General features: G+C 55.8%; 1 protein-coding gene across 1 annotated transcript in view; it reads left to right on the top strand.

The window, feature by feature from the left end:
• Positions 1-26,188, top strand: part of sgsm3 (small G protein signaling modulator 3) — a 44,228-nt gene that overhangs the window by 3,815 nt on the left and 14,225 nt on the right. The window contains exons 4-6 of the mRNA XM_072442474.1: positions 23,276-23,487; positions 24,297-24,404; positions 24,485-24,628. Of these exons, the coding sequence (XP_072298575.1) occupies positions 23,276-23,487; positions 24,297-24,404; positions 24,485-24,628 (464 nt within the window). The remainder of the gene's footprint in view (positions 1-23,275; positions 23,488-24,296; positions 24,405-24,484; positions 24,629-26,188) is intronic.

The raw sequence follows: 26,188 nt of genomic DNA, 5'->3' as shown, positions 1-26,188 counted from the left end.
ACGTCAGGTCTACGTCAGGTCCACGTCAGGTCTACGTCAGGTCCACGTCAGGTCTACGTCAGGTCCACGTCAGGTCTACGTCAGGTCCACGTCAGGTCCACGTCAGGTCCATGTCAGGTCTACGTCAGGTCTACGTCAGGTCTACGTCAGGTCCACGTTAGGTCCACGTTAGGTCCACGTCAGGTCTACGTCAGGTCCACGTCAGGTCCATGTCAGGTCTACGTCAGGTCTACGTCAGGTCCACGTCAGGTCTACGTCAGGTCTACGTCAGGTCCACGTTAGGTCCACGTCAGGTCTACGTCAGGTCCACGCAGGTCTACGTCAGGTCCACGTTAGGTCCACGTCAGGTCTACGTCAGGTCCACGTCAGGTCTACGTTAGGTCCACGCCAGGTCCACGTCAGGTCCACGTCAGGTCTACGTCAGGTCTACGTCAGGTCCACGTCAGGTCTACGTCAGGTCTACGTCAGGTCCACGTCAGGACTACGTCAGGTCTACGTCAGGTCCACGTCAGGTCTACGCCAGGACTACGTCAGGTCTACGTCAGGTCTACGTCAGGTCCACGTCAGGTCTACGTCAGGTCCACGTCAGGTCTACGTCAGGTCTACGTCAGGTCCACGTCAGGTCCACGTCAGGTCCACGTCAGGTCCACGTCAGGTCTACGTTAGGTCCACGTCAGGGTCTACGTCAGGTCTACGTCAGGTCCACGTCAGGTCTACGTCAGGTCTACGTCAGGTCTACGTTAGGTCCACGTCAGGTCTACGTCAGGTCCACGTCAGGTCTACGTTAGGTCCACGTCAGGTCTACGTTAGGTCCACGTCAGGTCTACGTCAGGTCCACGTCAGGTCCATGTCAGGTCTACGTCAGGTCTACGTCAGGTCTACGTCAGGTCTACGTCAGGTCCACGTTAGGTCCACGTCAGGTCTACGTCAGGTCCACGTCAGGTCCACGTCAGGTCTACGTCAGGTCTACGTCAGGTCCACGTCAGGTCTACGTCAGGTCTACGTCAGGTCTACGTCAGGTCCACGTTAGGTCCACGTCAGGTCTACGTCAGGTCTACGTTAGGTCCACGTCAGGTCTACGTCAGGTCTACGTTAGGTCCACGTCAGGTCTACGTCAGGTCTACGTCAGGTCTACGTCAGGTCTACGTTAGGTCCACGTCAGGTCTACGTTAGGTCCACGTCAGGTCTACGTAAGGTCCACGTCAGGTCTACGTCAGGTCCACGTCAGGTCTACGTTAGGTCCACGTCAGGTCTACGTCAGGTCCACGTCAGGTCCACGTCAGGTCCATGTCAGGTCTACGTCAGGTCTACGTCAGGTCCACGTCAGGTCTACGTCAGGTCCACGTCAGGTCTACGTTAGGTCCACGTCAGGTCTACGTCAGGTCTACGTCAGGTCCACGTCAGGTCTACGTCAGGTCTACGTCAGGTCTACGTCAGGTCTACGTTAGGTCCACGTCAGGTCTACGTCAGGTCCACGTCAGGTCTACGTTAGGTCCACGTCAGGTCTACGTCAGGTCCACGTCAGGTCCACGTCAGGTCTACGTCAGGTCTACGTCAGGTCCACATCAGGTCTACGTCAGGTCTACGTCAGGTCCACGTCAGGTCCACGTCAGGTCTACGTCAGGTCCACGTCAGGTCCATGTCAGGTCTACGTCAGGTCTACGTCAGGTCTACGTCAGGTCCACGTCAGGTCTACGTCAGGTCCACGTTAGGTCCACGTCAGGTCTACGTCAGGTCTACGTCAGGTCTACGTTAGGTCCACGTCAGGTCTACGTCAGGTCTACGTTAGGTCCACGTCAGGTCTACGTCAGGTCTACGTCAGGTCTACGTTAGGTCCACGTCAGGTCTACGTTAGGTCCACGTCAGGTCTACGTCAGGTCCACGTCAGGTCTACGTCAGGTCCACGTCAGGTCTACGTCAGGTCTACGTCAGGTCCACGTCAGGTCTACGTCAGGTCTACGTCAGGTCCACGTCAGGTCTACGTTAGGTCTACGTCAGGTCTACGTCAGGTCCACGTCAGGTCTACGTCAGGTCTACGTCAGGTCCACGTCAGGTCTACGTCAGGTCTACGTCAGGTCTACGTCAGGTCCACGTCAGGTCTACGTCAGGTCCACGTCAGGTCTACGTCAGGTCCACGTCAGGTCTACGTCAGGTCCACGTCAGGTCCATGTCAGGTCTACGTCAGGTCTACGTCAGGTCCACGTCAGGTCTACGTCAGGTCTACGTCAGGTCCACGTTAGGTCCACGTCAGGTCTACGTCAGGTCCACGCAGGTCTACGTCAGGTCCACGTTAGGTCCACGTCAGGTCTACGTCAGGTCTACGTCAGGTCCACGTCAGGTCTACGTCAGGTCTACGTTAGGTCCACGCCAGGTCCACGTCAGGTCCACGTCAGGTCTACGTCAGGTCTACGTCAGGTCTACGTCAGGTCCACGTCAGGACTACGTCAGGTCTACGTCAGGTCCACGTCAGGTCTACGCCAGGACTACGTCAGGTCTACGTCAGGTCCACGTCAGGTCCACGTCAGGTCTACGTCAGGTCCACGTCAGGTCCACGTCAGGTCTACGTCAGGTCTACGTCAGGTCCACGTCAGGTCCACGTCAGGTCCACGTCAGGTCCACGTCAGGTCTACGTTAGGTCCACGTCAGGTCTACGTCAGGTCTACGTCAGGTCCACGTCAGGTCTACGTCAGGTCTACGTCAGGTCTACGTCAGGTCCACGTCAGGTCTACGTCAGGTCCACGTCAGGTCTACGTCAGGTCCACGTCAGGTCTACGTCAGGTCCACGTCAGGTCCACGTCAGGTCCATGTCAGGTCTACGTCAGGTCTACGTCAGGTCCACGTTAGGTCCACGTTAGGTCCACGTCAGGTCTACGTCAGGTCCACGTCAGGTCCATGTCAGGTCTACGTCAGGTCTACGTCAGGTCCACGTCAGGTCTACGTCAGGTCCACGTCAGGTCTACGTCAGGTCCACGTCAGGTCTACGTTAGGTCCACGTCAGGTCTACGTTAGGTCCACGTCAGGTCTACGTCAGGTCTACGTCAGGTCCACGTCAGGTCTACGTCAGGTCTACGTCAGGTCTACGTTAGGTCCACGTCAGGTCTACGTCAGGTCTACGTCAGGTCTACGTCAGGTCTACGTTAGGTCCACGTCAGGTCTACGTCAGGTCCACGTCAGGTCTACGTCAGGTCCACGTCAGGTCTACGTCAGGTCCACGTCAGGTCCATGTCAGGTCTACGTCAGGTCTATGTCAGGTCCACGTCAGGTCTACGTCAGGTCTACGTCAGGTCCACGTTAGGTCCACGTTAGGTCCACGTCAGGTCTACGTCAGGTCCACGCAGGTCTACGTCAGGTCCACGTTAGGTCCACGTCAGGTCTACGTCAGGTCTACGTCAGGTCCACGTCAGGTCTACGTCAGGTCTACGTTAGGTCCACGCCAGGTCCACGTCAGGTCCACGTCAGGTCTACGCCAGGACTACGTCAGGTCCACGTCAGGTCTACGTCAGGTCCACGTCAGGTCTACGTCAGGTCCACGTCAGGTCTACGTCAGGACTACGTCAGGTCTACGTCAGGTCAGCGTCAGGTCTACGCCAGGACTACGTCAGGTCTACGTCAGGTCCACGTCAGGTCCACGTCAGGTCTACGTCAGGTCCACGTCAGGTCTACGTCAGGTCCACGTCAGGTCCACGTCAGGTCCACGTCAGGTCTACGTCAGGTCTACGTCAGGTCTACGTCAGGTCCACGTCAGGTCTACGTCAGGTCCACGTCAGGTCTACGCCAGGACTACGTCAGGTCTACGTCAGGTCCACGTCAGGTCTACGTCAGGTCTACGTCAGGTCCACGTCAGGTCTACGTCAGGTCTACGTCAGGTCCACGTCAGGTCTACGCCAGGACTACGTCAGGTCTACGTCAGGTCTACGTCAGGTCCACGTCAGGTCTACGTCAGGTCCACGTCAGGTCTACGCCAGGTCCACGTCAGGTCTACGTCAGGTCCACGTCAGGTCTACGTTAGGTCCACGTCAGGTCTACGTCAGGTCCACGTCAGGTCCATGTCAGGTCTACGTCAGGTCCACGTCAGGTCTACGTCAGGTCTACGTCAGGTCCACGTTAGGTCCACGTCAGGTCTACGTCAGGTCCACGCAGGTCTACGTCAGGTCCACGTTAGGTCCACGTCAGGTCTACGTCAGGTCTACGTTAGGTCCACGTCAGGTCTACGTGAGGTCTACGTTAGGTCCACGCCAGGTCCACGTCAGGTCCACGTCAGGTCTACGTCAGGTCTACGTCAGGTCCACGTCAGGTCTACGTCAGGTCCACGTCAGGTCTACGTCAGGTCTACGTCAGGTCTACGTCAGGTCCACGTCAGGTCCACGTCAGGTCCACGTCAGGTCTACGTCAGGTCCACGTCAGGTCTACGCCAGGACTACGTCAGGTCTACGTCAGGTCCACGTCAGGTCTACGTCAGGTCTACGTCAGGTCCACGTCAGGTCTACGTCAGGTCTACGTCAGGTCCACGTCAGGTCTACGCCAGGACTACGTCAGGTCTACGTCAGGTCTACGTCAGGTCACGTCAGGTCCACGTCAGGTCTACGCCAGGTCCACGTCAGGTCTACGTCAGGTCTACGTCAGGTCCACGTTAGGTCCACGTCAGGTCTACGTCAGGTCCACGTCAGGTCCACGCAGGTCTACGTCAGGTCTACGTCAGGTCCACGTCAGGTCTACGTCAGGTCTACGTCAGGTCCACGTCAGGTCTACGTCAGGTCTACGTTAGGTCCACGCCAGGTCCACGTCAGGTCCACGTCAGGTCTACGTCAGGTCTACGTCAGGTCTACGTCAGGTCCACGTCAGGTCTACGTCAGGTCTACGTCAGGTCCACGTCAGGTCTACGCCAGGACTACGTCAGGTCTACGTCAGGTCTACGTCAGGTCCACGTCAGGTCTACGTCAGGTCTACGTCAGGTCTACGTCAGGTCCACGTCAGGTCTACGTCAGGTCCACGTCAGGTCTACGTCAGGTCCACGTCAGGTCTACGTCAGGTCTACGTCAGGTCCACGTCAGGTCTACGCCAGGACTACGCCAGGTCTACGTCAGGTCCACGTCAGGTCCACGTCAGGTCTACGTCAGGACTACGTCAGGTCTACGTCAGGTCCACGTCAGGTCTACGCCAGGACTACGTCAGGTCTACGTCAGGTCCACGTCAGGTCCACGTCAGGTCCACGTCAGGTCCACGTCAGGTCCACGTCAGGTCTACGTCAGGTCCACGTCAGGTCCACGTCAGGTCCACGTCAGGTCTACGTCAGGTCTACGTCAGGTCTACGTCAGGTCCACGTCAGGTCTACGTCAGGTCCACGTCAGGTCTACGCCAGGACTACGTCAGGTCTACGTCAGGTCCACGTCAGGTCTACGTCAGGTCTACGTCAGGTCCACGTCAGGTCTACGTCAGGTCTACGTCAGGTCCACGTCAGGTCTACGCCAGGACTACGTCAGGTCTACGTCAGGTCTACGTCAGGTCCACGTCAGGTCTACGTCAGGTCCACGTCAGGTCTACGCCAGGTCCACGTCAGGTCTACGTCAGGTCCACGTCAGGTCTACGTTAGGTCCACGTCAGGTCTACGTCAGGTCCACGTCAGGTCCACGTCAGGTCTACGTCAGGTCCACGTCAGGTCTACGTCAGGTCTACGTCAGGTCCACGTTAGGTCCACGTCAGGTCTACGTCAGGTCCACGCAGGTCTACGTCAGGTCCACGTTAGGTCCACGTCAGGTCTACGTCAGGTCTACGTTAGGTCCACGTCAGGTCTACGTCAGGTCTACGTTAGGTCCACGCCAGGTCCACGTCAGGTCCACGTCAGGTCTACGTCAGGTCTACGTCAGGTCTACGTCAGGTCCACGTCAGGTCTACGTCAGGTCCACGTCAGGTCTACGTCAGGTCTACGTCAGGTCCACGTCAGGTCCACGTCAGGTCCACGTCAGGTCTACGTCAGGTCTACGTCAGGTCCACGTCAGGTCTACGCCAGGACTACGTCAGGTCTACGTCAGGTCCACGTCAGGTCTACGTCAGGTCTACGTCAGGTCCACGTCAGGTCTACGTCAGGTCTACGTCAGGTCCACGTCAGGTCTACGCCAGGACTACGTCAGGTCTACGTCAGGTCTACGTCAGGTCACGTCAGGTCCACGTCAGGTCTACGCCAGGTCCACGTCAGGTCTACGTCAGGTCTACGTCAGGTCCACGTTAGGTCCACGTCAGGTCTACGTCAGGTCCACGTCAGGTCCACGCAGGTCTACGTCAGGTCTACGTCAGGTCCACGTCAGGTCTACGTCAGGTCTACGTCAGGTCCACGTCAGGTCTACGTCAGGTCTACGTTAGGTCCACGCCAGGTCCACGCCAGGTCCACGTCAGGTCCACGTCAGGTCCACGTCAGGTCTACGTCAGGTCCACGTCAGGTCTACGTCAGGTCTACGTCAGGTCCACGTCAGGTCTACGCCAGGACTACGTCAGGTCTACGTCAGGTCTACGTCAGGTCCACGTCAGGTCTACGTCAGGTCTACGTCAGGTCTACGTCAGGTCCACGTCAGGTCTACGTCAGGTCCACGTCAGGTCTACGTCAGGTCTACGTCAGGTCTACGTCAGGTCCACGTCAGGTCTACGTCAGGTCTACGTCAGGTCCACGTCAGGTCTACGCCAGGACTACGCCAGGTCTACGTCAGGTCCACGTCAGGTCTACGTCAGGTCTACGTCAGGTCCACGTCAGGTCCACGTCAGGTCTACGTCAGGTCTACGTCAGGTCCACGTCAGGTCTACGTCAGGTCCACGTCAGGTCTACGCCAGGACTACGTCAGGTCTACGTCAGGTCCACGTCAGGTCTACGTCAGGTCTACGTCAGGTCCACGTCAGGTCTACGTCAGGTCTACGTCAGGTCCACGTCAGGTCTACGCCAGGACTACGTCAGGTCTACGTCAGGTCTACGTCAGGTCCACGTCAGGTCTACGCCAGGACTACGTCAGGTCTACGTCAGGTCTACGTCAGGTCCACGTCAGGTCTACGTCAGGTCCACGTCAGGTCTACGCCAGGTCCACGTCAGGTCTACGTCAGGTCCACGTCAGGTCTACGTCAGGTCCACGTCAGGTCCACGTCAGGTCTACGTCAGGTCCACGTTAGGTCCACGTTAGGTCCACGTCAGGTCTACGTGAGGTCCACGCAGGTCTACGTCAGGTCCACGTTAGGTCCACGTCAGGTCTACGTCAGGTCTACGTCAGGTCTACGTCAGGTCCACGTCAGGTCTACGTCAGGTCTACGTCAGGTCTACGTCAGGTCCACGTCAGGTCTACGTCAGGTCCACGTCAGGTCTACGTCAGGTCTACGTTAGGTCCACGTCAGGTCTACGTAAGGTCCACGTCAGGTCTACGTCAGGTCCACGTCAGGTCTACGTTAGGTCCACGTCAGGTCTACGTCAGGTCCACGTCAGGTCCACGTCAGGTCCATGTCAGGTCTACGTCAGGTCTACGTCAGGTCCACGTCAGGTCTACGTCAGGTCTACGTCAGGTCCACGTCAGGTCTACGTTAGGTCCACGTCAGGTCTACGTCAGGTCTACGTCAGGTCCACGTCAGGTCCACGTCAGGTCTACGTCAGGTCTACGTCAGGTCTACGTCAGGTCTACGTTAGGTCCACGTCAGGTCTACGTCAGGTCCACGTCAGGTCTACGTTAGGTCCACGTCAGGTCTACGTCAGGTCCACGTCAGGTCCATGTCAGGTCTACGTCAGGTCTACGTCAGGTCCACGTCAGGTCTACGTCAGGTCTACGTCAGGTCCACGTTAGGTCCACGTCAGGTCTACGTCAGGTCCACGTCAGGTCCATGTCAGGTCTACGTCAGGTCTACGTCAGGTCTACGTCAGGTCCACGTCAGGTCTACGTCAGGTCTACGTCAGGTCCACGTTAGGTCCACGTCAGGTCTACGTTAGGTCCACGTCAGGTCTACGTCAGGTCTACGTTAGGTCCACGTCAGGTCTACGTCAGGTCTACGTCAGGTCTACGTCAGGTCTACGTTAGGTCCACGTCAGGTCTACGTTAGGTCCACGTCAGGTCTACGTCAGGTCCACGTCAGGTCTACGTCAGGTCCACGTCAGGTCTACGTCAGGTCTACGTCAGGTCCACGTCAGGTCTACGTCAGGTCTACGTCAGGTCCACGTCAGGTCTACGTTAGGTCCACGTCAGGTCTACGTTAGGTCCACGTCAGGTCTACGTCAGGTCTACGTCAGGTCCACGTCAGGTCTACGTCAGGTCTACGTCAGGTCTACGTCAGGTCTACGTTAGGTCCACGTCAGGTCTACGTCAGGTCCACGTCAGGTCTACGTCAGGTCCACGTCAGGTCTACGTCAGGTCCACGTCAGGTCCATGTCAGGTCTACGTCAGGTCTACGTCAGGTCCACGTCAGGTCTACGTCAGGTCTACGTCAGGTCCACGTTAGGTCCACGTCAGGTCTACGTCAGGTCCACGCAGGTCTACGTCAGGTCCACGTTAGGTCCACGTCAGGTCTACGTCAGGTCTACGTCAGGTCCACGTCAGGTCTACGTCAGGTCCACGCAGGTCTACGCCAGGTCCACGTCAGGTCCACGTCAGGTCTACGTCAGGTCTACGTCAGGTCCACGTCAGGTCTACGTCAGGTCTACGTCAGGTCCACGTCAGGACTACGTCAGGTCTACGTCAGGTCCACGTCAGGTCTACGCCAGGACTACGTCAGGTCTACGTCAGGTCTACGTCAGGTCCACGTCAGGTCTACGTCAGGTCCACGTCAGGTCTACGTCAGGTCTACGTCAGGTCCACGTCAGGTCCACGTCAGGTCCACGTCAGGTCCACGTCAGGTCCACGTTAGGTCCACGTCAGGTCTACGTCAGGTCTACGTCAGGTCCACGTCAGGTCTACGTCAGGTCTACGTCAGGTCTACGTTAGGTCCACGTCAGGTCTACGTCAGGTCCACGTCAGGTCTACGTTAGGTCCACGTCAGGTCTACGTCAGGTCCACGTCAGGTCCACGTCAGGTCTACGTCAGGTCTACGTCAGGTCTACGTCAGGTCTACGTCAGGTCCACGTTAGGTCCACGTCAGGTCTACGTCAGGTCCACGTCAGGTCCACGTCAGGTCTACGTCAGGTCCACGTCAGGTCCACGTCAGGTCTACGTCAGGTCTACGTCAGGTCCACGTTAGGTCCACGTCAGGTCTACGTCAGGTCTACGTTAGGTCCACGTCAGGTCTACGTCAGGTCTACGTTAGGTCCACGTCAGGTCTACGTCAGGTCTACGTCAGGTCTACGTCAGGTCTACGTCAGGTCTACGTTAGGTCCACGTCAGGTCTACGTTAGGTCCACGTCAGGTCTACGTAAGGTCCACGTCAGGTCTACGTCAGGTCCACGTCAGGTCTACGTTAGGTCCACGTCAGGTCTACGTCAGGTCCACGTCAGGTCCACGTCAGGTCCATGTCAGGTCTACGTCAGGTCTACGTCAGGTCCACGTCAGGTCTACGTCAGGTCCACGTCAGGTCTACGTTAGGACCACGTCAGGTCTACGTCAGGTCTACGTCAGGTCCACGTCAGGTCTACGTCAGGTCTACGTCAGGTCTACGTCAGGTCCACGTCAGGTCTACGTCAGGTCCACGTCAGGTCTACGTTAGGTCCACGTCAGGTCTACGTCAGGTCCACGTCAGGTCCATGTCAGGTCTACGTCAGGTCTACGTCAGGTCCACATCAGGTCTACGTCAGGTCTACGTCAGGTCCACGTTAGGTCCACGTCAGGTCTACGTCAGGTCCACGTCAGGTCCATGTCAGGTCTACGTCAGGTCTACGTCAGGTCTACGTCAGGTCCACGTCAGGTCTACGTCAGGTCCACGTTAGGTCCACGTCAGGTCTACGTCAGGTCTACGTCAGGTCTACGTTAGGTCCACGTCAGGTCTACGTCAGGTCTACGTTAGGTCCACGTCAGGTCTACGTCAGGTCTACGTCAGGTCTACGTTAGGTCCACGTCAGGTCTACGTCAGGTCTACGTTAGGTCCACGTCAGGTCTACGTCAGGTCTACGTCAGGTCTACGTCAGGTCTACGTTAGGTCCACGTCAGGTCTACGTTAGGTCCACGTCAGGTCTACGTCAGGTCCACGTCAGGTCTACGTCAGGTCCACGTCAGGTCTACGTCAGGTCTACGTCAGGTCCACGTCAGGTCTACGTCAGGTCTACGTCAGGTCCACGTCAGGTCTACGTTAGGTCCACGTCAGGTCTACGTTAGGTCCACGTCAGGTCTACGTCAGGTCTACGTCAGGTCCATGTCAGGTCTACGTCAGGTCTACGTCAGGTCTACGTCAGGTCTACGTTAGGTCCACGTCAGGTCTACGTCAGGTCCACGTCAGGTCTACGTCAGGTCCACGTCAGGTCTACGTCAGGTCCACGTCAGGTCCATGTCAGGTCTACGTCAGGTCTACGTCAGGTCCACGTCAGGTCTACGTCAGGTCTACGTCAGGTCCACGTTAGGTCCACGTCAGGTCTACGTCAGGTCCACGCAGGTCTACGTCAGGTCCACGTTAGGTCCACGTCAGGTCTACGTCAGGTCTACGTCAGGTCCACGTCAGGTCTACGTCAGGTCCACGCAGGTCTACGCCAGGTCCACGTCAGGTCCACGTCAGGTCTACGTCAGGTCTACGTCAGGTCCACGTCAGGTCTACGTCAGGTCTACGTCAGGTCCACGTCAGGACTACGTCAGGTCTACGTCAGGTCCACGTCAGGTCTACGCCAGGACTACGTCAGGTCTACGTCAGGTCTACGTCAGGTCCACGTCAGGTCTACGTCAGGTCCACGTCAGGTCTACGTCAGGTCTACGTCAGGTCCACGTCAGGTCCACGTCAGGTCCACGTCAGGTCCACGTTAGGTCCACGTCAGGTCTACGTCAGGTCTACGTCAGGTCCACGTCAGGTCTACGTCAGGTCTACGTCAGGTCTACGTTAGGTCCACGTCAGGTCTACGTCAGGTCCACGTCAGGTCTACGTCAGGTCCACGTCAGGTCTACGTCAGGTCCACGTCAGGTCCATGTCAGGTCCACGTCAGGTCTACGTCAGGTCCACGTCAGGTCCATGTCAGGTCTACGTCAGGTCCACGTCAGGTCTACGTCAGGTCTACGTCAGGTCCACGTTAGGTCCACGTCAGGTCTACGTCAGGTCCACGCAGGTCTACGTCAGGTCCACGTTAGGTCCACGTCAGGTCTACGTCAGGTCTACGTCAGGTCTACGTCAGGTCTACGTCAGGTCTACGTTAGGTCCACGCCAGGTCCACGTCAGGTCCACGTCAGGTCCACGTCAGGTCTACGTCAGGTCTACGTCAGGTCCACGTCAGGTCTACGTCAGGTCCACGTCAGGTCTACGTCAGGTCTACGTCAGGTCCACGTCAGGTCCACGTCAGGTCCACGTCAGGTCTACGTCAGGTCTACGTCAGGTCCACGTCAGGTCTACGCCAGGACTACGTCAGGTCTACGTCAGGTCCACGTCAGGTCTACGTCAGGTCTACGTCAGGTCCACGTCAGGTCTACGTCAGGTCTACGTCAGGTCCACGTCAGGTCTACGCCAGGACTACGTCAGGTCTACGTCAGGTCTACGTCAGGTCACGTCAGGTCCACGTCAGGTCTACGCCAGGTCCACGTCAGGTCTACGTCAGGTCTACGTCAGGTCCACGTTAGGTCCACGTCAGGTCTACGTCAGGTCCACGTCAGGTCCACGCAGGTCTACGTCAGGTCTACGTCAGGTCTACGTCAGGTCCACGTCAGGTCTACGTCAGGTCTACGTTAGGTCCACGTCAGGTCTACGTCAGGTCTACGTTAGGTCCACGCCAGGTCCACGTCAGGTCCACGTCAGGTCTACGTCAGGTCTACGTCAGGTCTACGTCAGGTCCACGTCAGGTCTACGTCAGGTCTACGTCAGGTCCACGTCAGGTCTACGCCAGGACTACGTCAGGTCTACGTCAGGTCTACGTCAGGTCCACGTCAGGTCTACGTCAGGTCTACGTCAGGTCCACGTCAGGTCTACGTCAGGTCCACGTCAGGTCTACGTCAGGTCTACGTCAGGTCTACGTCAGGTCCACGTCAGGTCTACGTCAGGTCCACGTCAGGTCTACGCCAGGACTACGCCAGGTCTACGTCAGGTCCACGTCAGGTCTACGTCAGGTCTACGTCAGGTCCACGTCAGGTCCACGTCAGGTCTACGTCAGGTCTACGTCAGGTCCACGTCAGGTCTACGTCAGGTCCACGTCAGGTCTACGCCAGGTCCACGTCAGGTCTACGTCAGGTCTACGTCAGGTCCACGTTAGGTCCACGTTAGGTCCACGTCAGGTCTACGTCAGGTCCACGCAGGTCTACGTCAGGTCCACGTTAGGTCCACGTCAGGTCTACGTCAGGTCTACGTCAGGTCCACGTCAGGTCTACGTCAGGTCTACGTTAGGTCCACGCCAGGTCCACGTCAGGTCCACGTCAGGTCTACGCCAGGACTACGTCAGGTCCACGTCAGGTCTACGTCAGGTCTACGTCTGGTCTACGTCAGGTCCACGTCAGGTCTACGCCAGGACTACGTCAGGTCTACGTCAGGTCCACGTCAGGTCTACGCCAGGACTACGTCAGGTCTACGTCAGGTCCACGTCAGGTCTACGTCAGGTCCACGTCAGGTCTACGTCAGGTCCACGTCAGGTCCACGTCAGGTCCACGTCAGGTCTACGTCAGGTCTACGTCAGGTCCACGTCAGGTCCACGTCAGGTCCACGTCAGGTCTACGCCAGGACTACGTCAGGTCTACGTCAGGTCCACGTCAGGTCTACGTCAGGTCTACGTCAGGTCTACGTCAGGTCCACGTCAGGTCTACGTCAGGTCTACGTCAGGTCCACGTCAGGTCTACGCCAGGACTACGTCAGGTCTACGTCAGGTCTACGTCAGGTCCACGTCAGGTCTACGTCAGGTCCACGTCAGGTCTACGCCAGGTCCACGTCAGGTCCACGTCAGGTCTACGTTAGGTCCACGTCAGGTCTACGTCAGGTCCACGTCAGGTCCATGTCAGGTCTACGTCAGGTCCACGTCAGGTCTACGTCAGGTCTACGTCAGGTCCACGTTAGGTCCACGTCAGGTCTACGTCAGGTCCACGCAGGTCTACGTCAGGTCCACGTTAGGTCCACGTCAGGTCTACGTCAGGTCTACGTTAGGTCCACGTCAGGTCTACGTCAGGTCTACGTTAGGTCCACGCCAGGTCCACGTCAGGTCCACGTCAGGTCTACGTCAGGTCTACGTCAGGTCTACGTCAGGTCCACGTCAGGTCTACGTCAGGTCCACGTCAGGTCTACGTCAGGTCTACGTCAGGTCCACGTCAGGTCCACGTCAGGTCCACGTCAGGTCTACGTCAGGTCTACGTCAGGTCCACGTCAGGTCTACGCCAGGACTACGTCAGGTCTACGTCAGGTCCACGTCAGGTCTACGTCAGGTCTACGTCAGGTCCACGTCAGGTCTACGTCAGGTCTACGTCAGGTCCACGTCAGGTCTACGCCAGGACTACGTCAGGTCTACGTCAGGTCTACGTCAGGTCACGTCAGGTCCACGTCAGGTCTACGCCAGGTCCACGTCAGGTCTACGTCAGGTCTACGTCAGGTCCACGTTAGGTCCACGTCAGGTCTACGTCAGGTCCACGTCAGGTCCACGCAGGTCTACGTCAGGTCTACGTCAGGTCCACGTCAGGTCTACGTCAGGTCTACGTTAGGTCCACGTCAGGTCTACGTCAGGTCTACGTTAGGTCCACGTCAGGTCTACGTCAGGTCTACGTCAGGTCCACGTCAGGTCCACGTCAGGTCTACGTCAGGTCTACGTCAGGTCCACGTCAGGTCTACGTCAGGTCCACGTCAGGTCTACGCCAGGACTACGTCAGGTCTACGTCAGGTCCACGTCAGGTCTACGTCAGGTCTACGTCAGGTCCACGTCAGGTCTACGTCAGGTCTACGTCAGGTCCACGTCAGGTCTACGCCAGGACTACGTCAGGTCTACGTCAGGTCTACGTCAGGTCCACGTCAGGTCTACGCCAGGACTACGTCAGGTCTACGTCAGGTCTACGTCAGGTCCACGTCAGGTCTACGTCAGGTCCACGTCAGGTCTACGTCAGGTCCACGTCAGGTCTACGCCAGGTCCACGTCAGGTCTACGTCAGGTCCACGTCAGGTCTACGTCAGGTCCACGTCAGGTCCACGTCAGGTCTACGTCAGGTCTACGTCAGGTCTACGTCAGGTCTACGTCAGGTCCACGTCAGGTCTACGTCAGGTCTACGTCAGGTCCACGTTAGGTCCACGTTAGGTCCACGTCAGGTCTACGTCAGGTCCACGCAGGTCTACGTCAGGTCCACGTTAGGTCCACGTCAGGTCTACGTCAGGTCTACGTCAGGTCTACGTCAGGTCTACGTCAGGTCCACGTCAGGTCTACGTCAGGTCTACGTCAGGTCCACGTTAGGTCCACGTTAGGTCCACGTCAGGTCTACGTCAGGTCCACGCAGGTCTACGTCAGGTCCACGTTAGGTCCACGTCAGGTCTACGTCAGGTCTACGTCAGGTCCACGTCAGGTCTACGTCAGGTCTACGTCAGGTCCACGTCAGGTCTACGTCAGGTCCACGCAGGTCTACGCCAGGTCCACGTCAGGTCCACGTCAGGTCTACGTCAGGTCTACGTCAGGTCCACGTCAGGTCTACGTCAGGTCTACGTCAGGTCCACGTCAGGACTACGTCAGGTCTACGTCAGGTCCACGTCAGGTCTACGCCAGGACTACGTCAGGTCTACGTCAGGTCTACGTCAGGTCCACGTCAGGTCTACGTCAGGTCCACGTCAGGTCTACGTCAGGTCCACGTCAGGTCCACGTCAGGTCCACGTCAGGTCCACGTCAGGTCCACGTTAGGTCCACGTCAGGTCTACGTCAGGTCTACGTCAGGTCCACGTCAGGTCTACGTCAGGTCTACGTCAGGTCTACGTTAGGTCCACGTCAGGTCTACGTCAGGTCCACGTCAGGTCTACGTTAGGTCCACGTCAGGTCTACGTCAGGTCCACGTCAGGTCCATGTCAGGTCTACGTCAGGTCTACGTCAGGTCTACGTCAGGTCTACGTCAGGTCCACGTTAGGTCCACGTCAGGTCTACGTCAGGTCCACGTCAGGTCCACGTCAGGTCTACGTCAGGTCCACGTCAGGTCCACGTCAGGTCTACGTCAGGTCTACGTCAGGTCCACGTTAGGTCCACGTCAGGTCTACGTCAGGTCTACGTTAGGTCCACGTCAGGTCTACGTCAGGTCTACGTTAGGTCCACGTCAGGTCTACGTCAGGTCTACGTTAGGTCCACGTCAGGTCTACGTCAGGTCTACGTCAGGTCTACGTCAGGTCTACGTCAGGTCTACGTTAGGTCCACGTCAGGTCTACGTCAGGTCTACGTCAGGTCCACGTCAGGTCTACGTCAGGTCTACGTCAGGTCTACGTCAGGTCTACGTTAGGTCCACGTCAGGTCTACGTCAGGTCCACGTCAGGTCTACGTTAGGTCCACGTCAGGTCTACGTCAGGTCCACGTCAGGTCCATGTCAGGTCTACGTCAGGTCTACGTCAGGTCCACGTCAGGTCTACGTCAGGTCTACGTCAGGTCCACGTTAGGTCCACGTCAGGTCTACGTCAGGTCCACGTCAGGTCCATGTCAGGTCTACGTCAGGTCTACGTCAGGTCTACGTCAGGTCCACGTCAGGTCTACGTCAGGTCCACGTTAGGTCCACGTCAGGTCTACGTCAGGTCTACGTCAGGTCTACGTTAGGTCCACGTCAGGTCTACGTCAGGTCTACGTTAGGTCCACGTCAGGTCTACGTCAGGTCTACGTCAGGTCTACGTCAGGTCTACGTTAGGTCCACGTCAGGTCTACGTCAGGTCTACGTTAGGTCCACGTCAGGTCTACGTCAGGTCTACGTCAGGTCTACGTCAGGTCTACGTTAGGTCCACGTCAGGTCTACGTTAGGTCCACGTCAGGTCTACGTCAGGTCCACGTCAGGTCTACGTCAGGTCCACGTCAGGTCTACGTCAGGTCTACGTCAGGTCCACGTCAGGTCTACGTCAGGTCTACGTCAGGTCCACGTCAGGTCTACGTTAGGTCCACGTCAGGTCTACGTTAGGTCCACGTCAGGTCTACGTCAGGTCTACGTCAGGTCCACGTCAGGTCTACGTCAGGTCTACGTCAGGTCTACGTCAGGTCTACGTTAGGTCCACGTCAGGTCTACGTCAGGTCCACGTCAGGTCTACGTCAGGTCCACGTCAGGTCTACGTCAGGTCCACGTCAGGTCCATGTCAGGTCTACGTCAGGTCTACGTCAGGTCCACGTCAGGTCTACGTCAGGTCTACGTCAGGTCCACGTTAGGTCCACGTCAGGTCTACGTCAGGTCCACGCAGGTCTACGTCAGGTCCACGTTAGGTCCACGTCAGGTCTACGTCAGGTCTACGTCAGGTCCACGTCAGGTCTACGTCAGGTCCACGCAGGTCTACGCCAGGTCCACGTCAGGTCCACGTCAGGTCTACGTCAGGTCTACGTCAGGTCCACGTCAGGTCTACGTCAGGTCTACGTCAGGTCCACGTCAGGACTACGTCAGGTCTACGTCAGGTCCACGTCAGGTCTACGCCAGGACTACGTCAGGTCTACGTCAGGTCTACGTCAGGTCCACGTCAGGTCTACGTCAGGTCCACGTCAGGTCTACGTCAGGTCTACGTCAGGTCCACGTCAGGTCCACGTCAGGTCCACGTCAGGTCCACGTTAGGTCCACGTCAGGTCTACGTCAGGTCTACGTCAGGTCCACGTCAGGTCTACGTCAGGTCTACGTCAGGTCTACGTTAGGTCCACGTCAGGTCTACGTCAGGTCCACGTCAGGTCTACGTCAGGTCCACGTCAGGTCTACGTCAGGTCCACGTCAGGTCCATGTCAGGTCCACGTCAGGTCTACGTCAGGTCCACGTCAGGTCCATGTCAGGTCTACGTCAGGTCCACGTCAGGTCTACGTCAGGTCTACGTCAGGTCCACGTTAGGTCCACGTCAGGTCTACGTCAGGTCCACGCAGGTCTACGTCAGGTCCACGTTAGGTCCACGTCAGGTCTACGTCAGGTCTACGTTAGGTCCACGTCAGGTCTACGTCAGGTCTACGTTAGGTCCACGCCAGGTCCACGTCAGGTCCACGTCAGGTCTACGTCAGGTCTACGTCAGGTCTACGTCAGGTCCACGTCAGGTCTACGTCAGGTCCACGTCAGGTCTACGTCAGGTCCACGTCAGGTCCACGTCAGGTCCACGTCAGGTCTACGTCAGGTCCACGTCAGGTCTACGCCAGGACTACGTCAGGTCTACGTCAGGTCCACGTCAGGTCTACGTCAGGTCTACGTCAGGTCCACGTCAGGTCTACGTCAGGTCTACGTCAGGTCCACGTCAGGTCTACGCCAGGACTACGTCAGGTCTACGTCAGGTCTACGTCAGGTCACGTCAGGTCCACGTCAGGTCTACGCCAGGTCCACGTCAGGTCTACGTCAGGTCTACGTCAGGTCCACGTTAGGTCCACGTCAGGTCTACGTCAGGTCCACGTCAGGTCCACGCAGGTCTACGTCAGGTCTACGTCAGGTCCACGTCAGGTCTACGTCAGGTCTACGTTAGGTCCACGTCAGGTCTACGTCAGGTCTACGTTAGGTCCACGCCAGGTCCACGTCAGGTCCACGTCAGGTCTACGTCAGGTCTACGTCAGGTCTACGTCAGGTCCACGTCAGGTCTACGTCAGGTCTACGTCAGGTCCACGTCAGGTCTACGCCAGGACTACGTCAGGTCTACGTCAGGTCTACGTCAGGTCCACGTCAGGTCTACGTCAGGTCTACGTCAGGTCTACGTCAGGTCCACGTCAGGTCTACGTCAGGTCCACGTCAGGTCTACGTCAGGTCTACGTCAGGTCCACGTCAGGTCTACGTCAGGTCTACGTCAGGTCCACGTCAGGTCTACGCCAGGACTACGCCAGGTCTACGTCAGGTCCACGTCAGGTCTACGTCAGGTCTACGTCAGGTCCACGTCAGGTCCACGTCAGGTCTACGTCAGGTCTACGTCAGGTCCACGTCAGGTCTACGTCAGGTCCACGTCAGGTCTACGCCAGGACTACGTCAGGTCTACGTCAGGTCCACGTCAGGTCTACGTCAGGTCTACGTCAGGTCCACGTCAGGTCTACGTCAGGTCTACGTCAGGTCCACGTCAGGTCTACGCCAGGACTACGTCAGGTCTACGTCAGGTCTACGTCAGGTCCACGTCAGGTCTACGCCAGGACTACGTCAGGTCTACGTCAGGTCTACGTCAGGTCCACGTCAGGTCTACGTCAGGTCCACGTCAGGTCTACGCCAGGTCCACGTCAGGTCTACGTCAGGTCCACGTCAGGTCTACGTCAGGTCCACGTCAGGTCCACGTCAGGTCCACGTCAGGTCTACGTCAGGTCCACGTCAGGTCTACGTCAGGTCTACGTCAGGTCTACGTCAGGTCCACGTCAGGTCTACGTCAGGTCTACGTCAGGTCCACGTTAGGTCCACGTTAGGTCCACGTCAGGTCTACGTCAGGTCCACGCAGGTCTACGTCAGGTCCACGTTAGGTCCACGTCAGGTCTACGTCAGGTCTACGTCAGGTCCACGTCAGGTCTACGTCAGGTCTACGTTAGGTCCACGCCAGGTCCACGTCAGGTCCACGTCAGGTCTACGCCAGGACTACGTCAGGTCCACGTCAGGTCTACGTCAGGTCTACGTCTGGTCTACGTCAGGTCCACGTCAGGTCTACGCCAGGACTACGTCAGGTCTACGTCAGGTCCACGTCAGGTCTACGCCAGGACTACGTCAGGTCTACGTCAGGTCCACGTCAGGTCTACGTCAGGTCCACGTCAGGTCCACGTCAGGTCTACGTCAGGTCCACGTCAGGTCCACGTCAGGTCTACGTCAGGTCTACGTCAGGTCCACGTCAGGTCCACGTCAGGTCCACGTCAGGTCTACGCCAGGACTACGTCAGGTCTACGTCAGGTCCACGTCAGGTCTACGTCAGGTCTACGTCAGGTCTACGTCAGGTCCACGTCAGGTCTACGTCAGGTCTACGTCAGGTCCACGTCAGGTCTACGCCAGGACTACGTCAGGTCTACGTCAGGTCTACGTCAGGTCCACGTCAGGTCTACGTCAGGTCCACGTCAGGTCTACGCCAGGTCCACGTCAGGTCTACGTCAGGTCCACGTCAGGTCTACGTTAGGTCCACGTCAGGTCTACGTCAGGTCCACGTCAGGTCCATGTCAGGTCTACGTCAGGTCCACGTCAGGTCTACGTCAGGTCTACGTCAGGTCCACGTTAGGTCCACGTCAGGTCTACGTCAGGTCCACGCAGGTCTACGTCAGGTCCACGTTAGGTCCACGTCAGGTCTACGTCAGGTCTACGTTAGGTCCACGTCAGGTCTACGTCAGGTCTACGTTAGGTCCACGCCAGGTCCACGTCAGGTCCACGCAGGTCTACGTCAGGTCCACGTTAGGTCCACGTCAGGTCTACGTCAGGTCTACGTTAGGTCCACGTCAGGTCTACGTCAGGTCTACGTTAGGTCCACGCCAGGTCCACGTCAGGTCCACGTCAGGTCTACGTCAGGTCTACGTCAGGTCTACGTCAGGTCCACGTCAGGTCTACGTCAGGTCCACGTCAGGTCTACGTCAGGTCTACGTCAGGTCCACGTCAGGTCCACGTCAGGTCCACGTCAGGTCTACGTCAGGTCTACGTCAGGTCCACGTCAGGTCTACGCCAGGACTACGTCAGGTCTACGTCAGGTCTACGTCAGGTCCACGTCAGGTCTACGTCAGGTCTACGTCAGGTCCACGTTAGGTCCACGTCAGGTCTACGTCAGGTCCACGTCAGGTCCACGCAGGTCTACGTCAGGTCTACGTCAGGTCCACGTCAGGTCTACGTCAGGTCTACGTTAGGTCCACGTCAGGTCTACGTCAGGTCTACGTTAGGTCCACGTCAGGTCTACGTCAGGTCTACGTCAGGTCCACGTCAGGTCCACGTCAGGTCTACGTCAGGTCTACGTCAGGTCCACGTCAGGTCTACGTCAGGTCCACGTCAGGTCTACGCCAGGACTACGTCAGGTCTACGTCAGGTCCACGTCAGGTCTACGTCAGGTCTACGTCAGGTCCACGTCAGGTCTACGTCAGGTCTACGTCAGGTCCACGTCAGGTCTACGCCAGGACTACGTCAGGTCTACGTCAGGTCTACGTCAGGTCCACGTCAGGTCTACGCCAGGACTACGTCAGGTCTACGTCAGGTCTACGTCAGGTCCACGTCAGGTCTACGTCAGGTCCACGTCAGGTCTACGCCAGGTCCACGTCAGGTCTACGTCAGGTCCACGTCAGGTCTACGTCAGGTCCACGTCAGGTCCACGTCAGGTCTACGTCAGGTCTACGTCAGGTCCACGTCAGGTCCACGTCAGGTCTACGTCAGGTCTACGTCAGGTCTACGTCAGGTCCACGTCAGGTCTACGTCAGGTCTACGTCAGGTCCACGTTAGGTCCACGTTAGGTCCACGTCAGGTCTACGTCAGGTCCACGCAGGTCTACGTCAGGTCCACGTTAGGTCCACGTCAGGTCTACGTCAGGTCTACGTCAGGTCCACGTCAGGTCTACGTCAGGTCTACGTTAGGTCCACGCCAGGTCCACGTCAGGTCCACGTCAGGTCTACGCCAGGACTACGTCAGGTCCACGTCAGGTCTACGTCAGGTCTACGTCTGGTCTACGTCAGGTCCACGTCAGGTCTACGCCAGGACTACGTCAGGTCTACGTCAGGTCCACGTCAGGTCTACGCCAGGACTACGTCAGGTCTACGTCAGGTCCACGTCAGGTCTACGTCAGGTCCACGTCAGGTCTACGTCAGGTCCACGTCAGGTCCACGTCAGGTCCACGTCAGGTCTACGTCAGGTCTACGTCAGGTCCACGTCAGGTCCACGTCAGGTCCACGTCAGGTCTACGCCAGGACTACGTCAGGTCTACGTCAGGTCCACGTCAGGTCTACGTCAGGTCTACGTCAGGTCTACGTCAGGTCCACGTCAGGTCTACGTCAGGTCTACGTCAGGTCCACGTCAGGTCTACGCCAGGACTACGTCAGGTCTACGTCAGGTCTACGTCAGGTCCACGTCAGGTCTACGTCAGGTCCACGTCAGGTCTACGCCAGGTCCACGTCAGGTCTACGTCAGGTCCACGTCAGGTCTACGTTAGGTCCACGTCAGGTCTACGTCAGGTCCACGTCAGGTCCATGTCAGGTCTACGTCAGGTCCACGTCAGGTCTACGTCAGGTCTACGTCAGGTCCACGTTAGGTCCACGTCAGGTCTACGTCAGGTCCACGCAGGTCTACGTCAGGTCCACGTTAGGTCCACGTCAGGTCTACGTCAGGTCTACGTTAGGTCCACGTCAGGTCTACGTCAGGTCTACGTTAGGTCCACGCCAGGTCCACGTCAGGTCCACGTCAGGTCTACGTCAGGTCTACGTCAGGTCTACGTCAGGTCCACGTCAGGTCTACGTCAGGTCCACGTCAGGTCTACGTCAGGTCTACGTCAGGTCCACGTCAGGTCCACGTCAGGTCCACGTCAGGTCTACGTCAGGTCCACGTCAGGTCTACGCCAGGACTACGTCAGGTCTACGTCAGGTCCACGTCAGGTCTACGTCAGGTCTACGTCAGGTCCACGTCAGGTCTACGTCAGGTCTACGTCAGGTCCACGTCAGGTCTACGCCAGGACTACGTCAGGTCTACGTCAGGTCTACGTCAGGTCACGTCAGGTCCACGTCAGGTCTACGCCAGGTCCACGTCAGGTCTACGTCAGGTCTACGTCAGGTCCACGTTAGGTCCACGTCAGGTCTACGTCAGGTCCACGTCAGGTCCACGCAGGTCTACGTCAGGTCTACGTCAGGTCCACGTCAGGTCTACGTCAGGTCTACGTTAGGTCCACGTCAGGTCTACGTCAGGTCTACGTTAGGTCCACGCCAGGTCCACGTCAGGTCCACGTCAGGTCCACGTCAGGTCTACGTCAGGTCTACGTCAGGTCTACGTCAGGTCCACGTCAGGTCTACGTCAGGTCTACGTCAGGTCCACGTCAGGTCTACGCCAGGACTACGTCAGGTCTACGTCAGGTCTACGTCAGGTCTACGTCAGGTCCACGTCAGGTCTACGTCAGGTCCACGTCAGGTCCACGTCAGGTCTACGTCAGGTCCACGTCAGGTCTACGTCAGGTCTACGTCAGGTCCACGTCAGGTCTACGCCAGGACTACGCCAGGTCTACGTCAGGTCCACGTCAGGTCTACGTCAGGTCTACGTCAGGTCCACGTCAGGTCCACGTCAGGTCTACGTCAGGTCTACGTCAGGTCCACGCCAGGACTACGTCAGGTCCACGTCAGGTCTACGCCAGGACTACGTCAGGTCTACGTCAGGTCCACGTCAGGTCTACGTCAGGTCTACGTCAGGTCCACGTCAGGTCTACGTCAGGTCTACGTCAGGTCCACGTCAGGTCTACGCCAGGACTACGTCAGGTCTACGCCAGGTCTACGTCAGGTCCACGTCAGGTCTACGCCAGGTCCACGTCAGGTCTACGTCAGGTCCACGTCAGGTCTACGCCAGGTCCACGTCAGGTCTACGTCAGGTCCACGTCAGGTCTACGTCAGGTCCACGTCAGGTCTACGTCAGGTCTACGTCAGGTCTACGTCAGGTCCACGTCAGGTCTACGTCAGGTCTACGTCAGGTCCACATCAGGTCTACGTCAGGTCTACGTCAGGACTGAACCTGGACCGAACCTGAACAACTCTCAAGTTTAGACAAAATTACAATTTGTTTTTGAAAATCCCAATTTTCTGAGAAACTGTGACTGTTATTTTAAAACAAATGTGTCATTTAAATTATTGTTCTGAAAGTTCTCAGAACAAGTGGTTTACTTTTCTTTGGTAATGTCACTTCAAGCTCCATTAAGACTCAATTGTGACTCAACTTGAATTGGTTTAACTTAAAATACACATTCTTACAGAAAACATCTTTCAATTTCCTATTGAATCAACCTAGAATTTTCAGCCCCACCAGACCACGCCCTCACTCTTTATTCCAGTAGTACTTCCTCCAGTACCACTAGTTCCACTGAACAAATACAGCTACAAAGACTACTACTACTGCCACTATTACAACAAACACTGTAAGCAGTACTTTGAACTCCTCCTCCCTCCCCTCCAGAGGGTGTGGAGGCCCAGAGCTGGCTCTGCAGTGAGGGCTCTCCTCAGCGTGAGGACCCCCAGCAGAGGCTGCGCTGGCAGGCCCACCTGGAGTTCACCCACAACCACACAGTGGGAGACCTGACCTGGGACCTGATCTCCCCCTCCCTGCCCCGCTCCGACAGGCTGCGCTCGCTGGTGCTGGGGGGCATCCCTCACAGCATGAGACCACAGGTACCACAGCTGCAATGTCAATGAAGTACTATGTGTAAATGTTTGTTGAATTAGTCGCGATTAATGGCTAAATCTGATTTGTTGCGCTGGACAAAATGAGAACTTTCGTAACAGTTTAAGAATGTTTTTTGAGCTTTAACAAAACTAGCATAAGACAACATGGAAACGTAAATAAACGTACTATTATTTTGTGTTGAAAATTAGTGTTTTGTGGTATGGAAATCTGTATCGAGCCTACTCTTGGTATCGAAATCAAATTTGAAACGTTAGCATCGCGAAATATTAGTTTGTCATAGAAAAAAAGCACTGGAAAGCGCACTGTCAATTATCGATCATTTTTAATATATAAGGCGCATTAAGCGAAACAAAACGTATACCACACAAAATCGCTTCGAGGTCAGTAAGCACAACCAAACTTGATCCACATAAGGCACTGGATTATAAGGCGCACTGTAGTTTTTGACTACCTTGTAACTAGCCTTTTAAGTGCGCCTTATAGTCTGGGTAATACGGTCGCAATGTCAATAAGTTTATAAAAGCGTTTCACAACTTTCAGAGGAACTTCCTGAGCAGTTTAGCCAGCACACCTCTGCTAACCACAATTATCATGCTAACAGCGCGCCAGTGTTACTGAGTCACAGACAATAAAACGCCTTTGGCTCAGATACAGACAGCACACAGCGGTCTCAGTTTGGCCCACAGAGCTGCTTTTACCATATATCTGTTCTTACTTTGGTAATAGAATGTCCTTTGCAGTAAATTCAACATCAAAACTTTGCGCAAATGTTTTGTTTTCCGTTGTCCCTCAGCTTTGGATGCGTTTGTCAGGAGCTCTGCAGAAGAAGCGCTCCTCTGAGATTTCCTACAGGGAAATCATTAAGAACAGTTCCGACGAGGACAGCTCCACTTCGAAACAGGTCAAATCCTCCACATATTTATCACATGAAATGACAGTACGTACATTCAACTCACACATTCTCTTTCCTTTGCTCCGCAGATCGAGAAGGACCTGCTGCGGACGATGCCCTCGAACGCCTGCTTCAACCACATGAGCAGTGTGGGAGTGCCCCGGCTCAGGCGGGTGCTCCGGGGCCTGGCCTGGCTCTACCCCGACATCGGCTACTGCCAGGGCACGGGAATGGTGAGACGAAACCTATACTAACAGACAAAACCTGTACTAACAGACAAAACGTGTACTAACAGACAAAACGTGTACTAACAGACAAAACATATACGAACAGACAAAACGTGTACTAACAGACAAAACCTGTACTAACAGACAAAACCTGTACTAACAGTCAAAACCTGTACTAACAGACAAAACCTGTACTAACAGACAAAACCTGTACTAACAGACAAAACGTGTACTAACAGACAAAACGTGTACTAACAGACAAAACGTGTACTAACAGACAAAACGTGTACTAACAGACAAAACGTGTACTAACAGACAAAACGTGTACTAACAGACAAAACGTGTACTAACAGACAAAACGTGTACTAACAGACAAAACCTGTACTAACAGACAAAACCTGTACTAACAGACAAAACGTGTACTAACAGACAAAACGTGTACTAACAGACAAAACCTGTACTAACAGACAAAACCTGTACTAACAGACAAAACCTGTACTAACAGACAAAACCTGTACTAACAGACAAAACCTGTACTAACAGACAAAACCTGTACTAACAGACAAAACCTGTACTAACAGACAAAACCTGTACTAACAGACAAAACCTGTACTAACAGACAAAACCTGTACTAACAGACAAAACCTGTACTAACAGACAAAACCTGTACTAACAGACAAAACCTGTACTAACAGACAAAACGTGTACTAACAGACAAAACGTGTACTAACAGACAAAACGTGTACTAACAGACAAAACGTGTACTAACAGACAAAACCTGTACTAACAGACAAAACCTGTACTAACAGACAAAACCTGTACTAACAGACAAAACCTGTACTAACAGACAAAACCTGTACTAACAGACAAAACCTGTACTAACAGACAAAACCTGTACTAACAGACAAAACCTGTACTAACAGACAAAACCTGTACTAACAGACAAAACCTGTACTAACAGACAAAACCTGTACTAACAGACAAAACCTGTACTAACAGACAAAACGTGTACTAACAGACAAAACGTGTACTAACAGACAAAACGTGTACTAACAGACAAAACCTGTACTAACAGACAAAACGTGTACTAACAGACAAAACCTGTACTAACAGACAAAACGTGTACTAACAGACAAAACGTGTACTAACAGACAAAACCTGTACTAACAGACAAAACGTGTACTAACAGACAAAACGTGTACTAACAGACAAAACGTGTACTAACAGACAAAACGTGTACTAACAGACAAAACTGTACTAACAGACAAAACCTGTACTAACAGACAAAACCTGTACTAACAGACAAAACCTGTACTAACAGACAAAACCTGTACTAACAGACAAAACGTGTACTAACAGACAAAACGTGTACTAACAGACAAAACCTGTACTAACAGACAAAACGTGTACTAACAGACAAAACGTGTACTAACAGACAAAACGTGTACTAACAGACAAAACGTGTACTAACAGACAAAACCTGTACTAACAGACAAAACGTGTACTAACAGACAAAACCTGTACTAACAGACAAAACGTGTACTAACAGACAAAACGTGTACTAAC

The sequence above is a fragment of the Eucyclogobius newberryi genome, unplaced genomic scaffold (assembly GCF_026437365.1).
Source record: "Eucyclogobius newberryi isolate DKJ021-1_F unplaced genomic scaffold, fEucNew1.0.hap1 SCAF_13, whole genome shotgun sequence".
Taxonomy (NCBI): Eukaryota; Metazoa; Chordata; class Actinopteri; order Gobiiformes; family Gobiidae; genus Eucyclogobius; species Eucyclogobius newberryi.
This window is presented reverse-complemented; position numbering and strand designations above follow the sequence as displayed.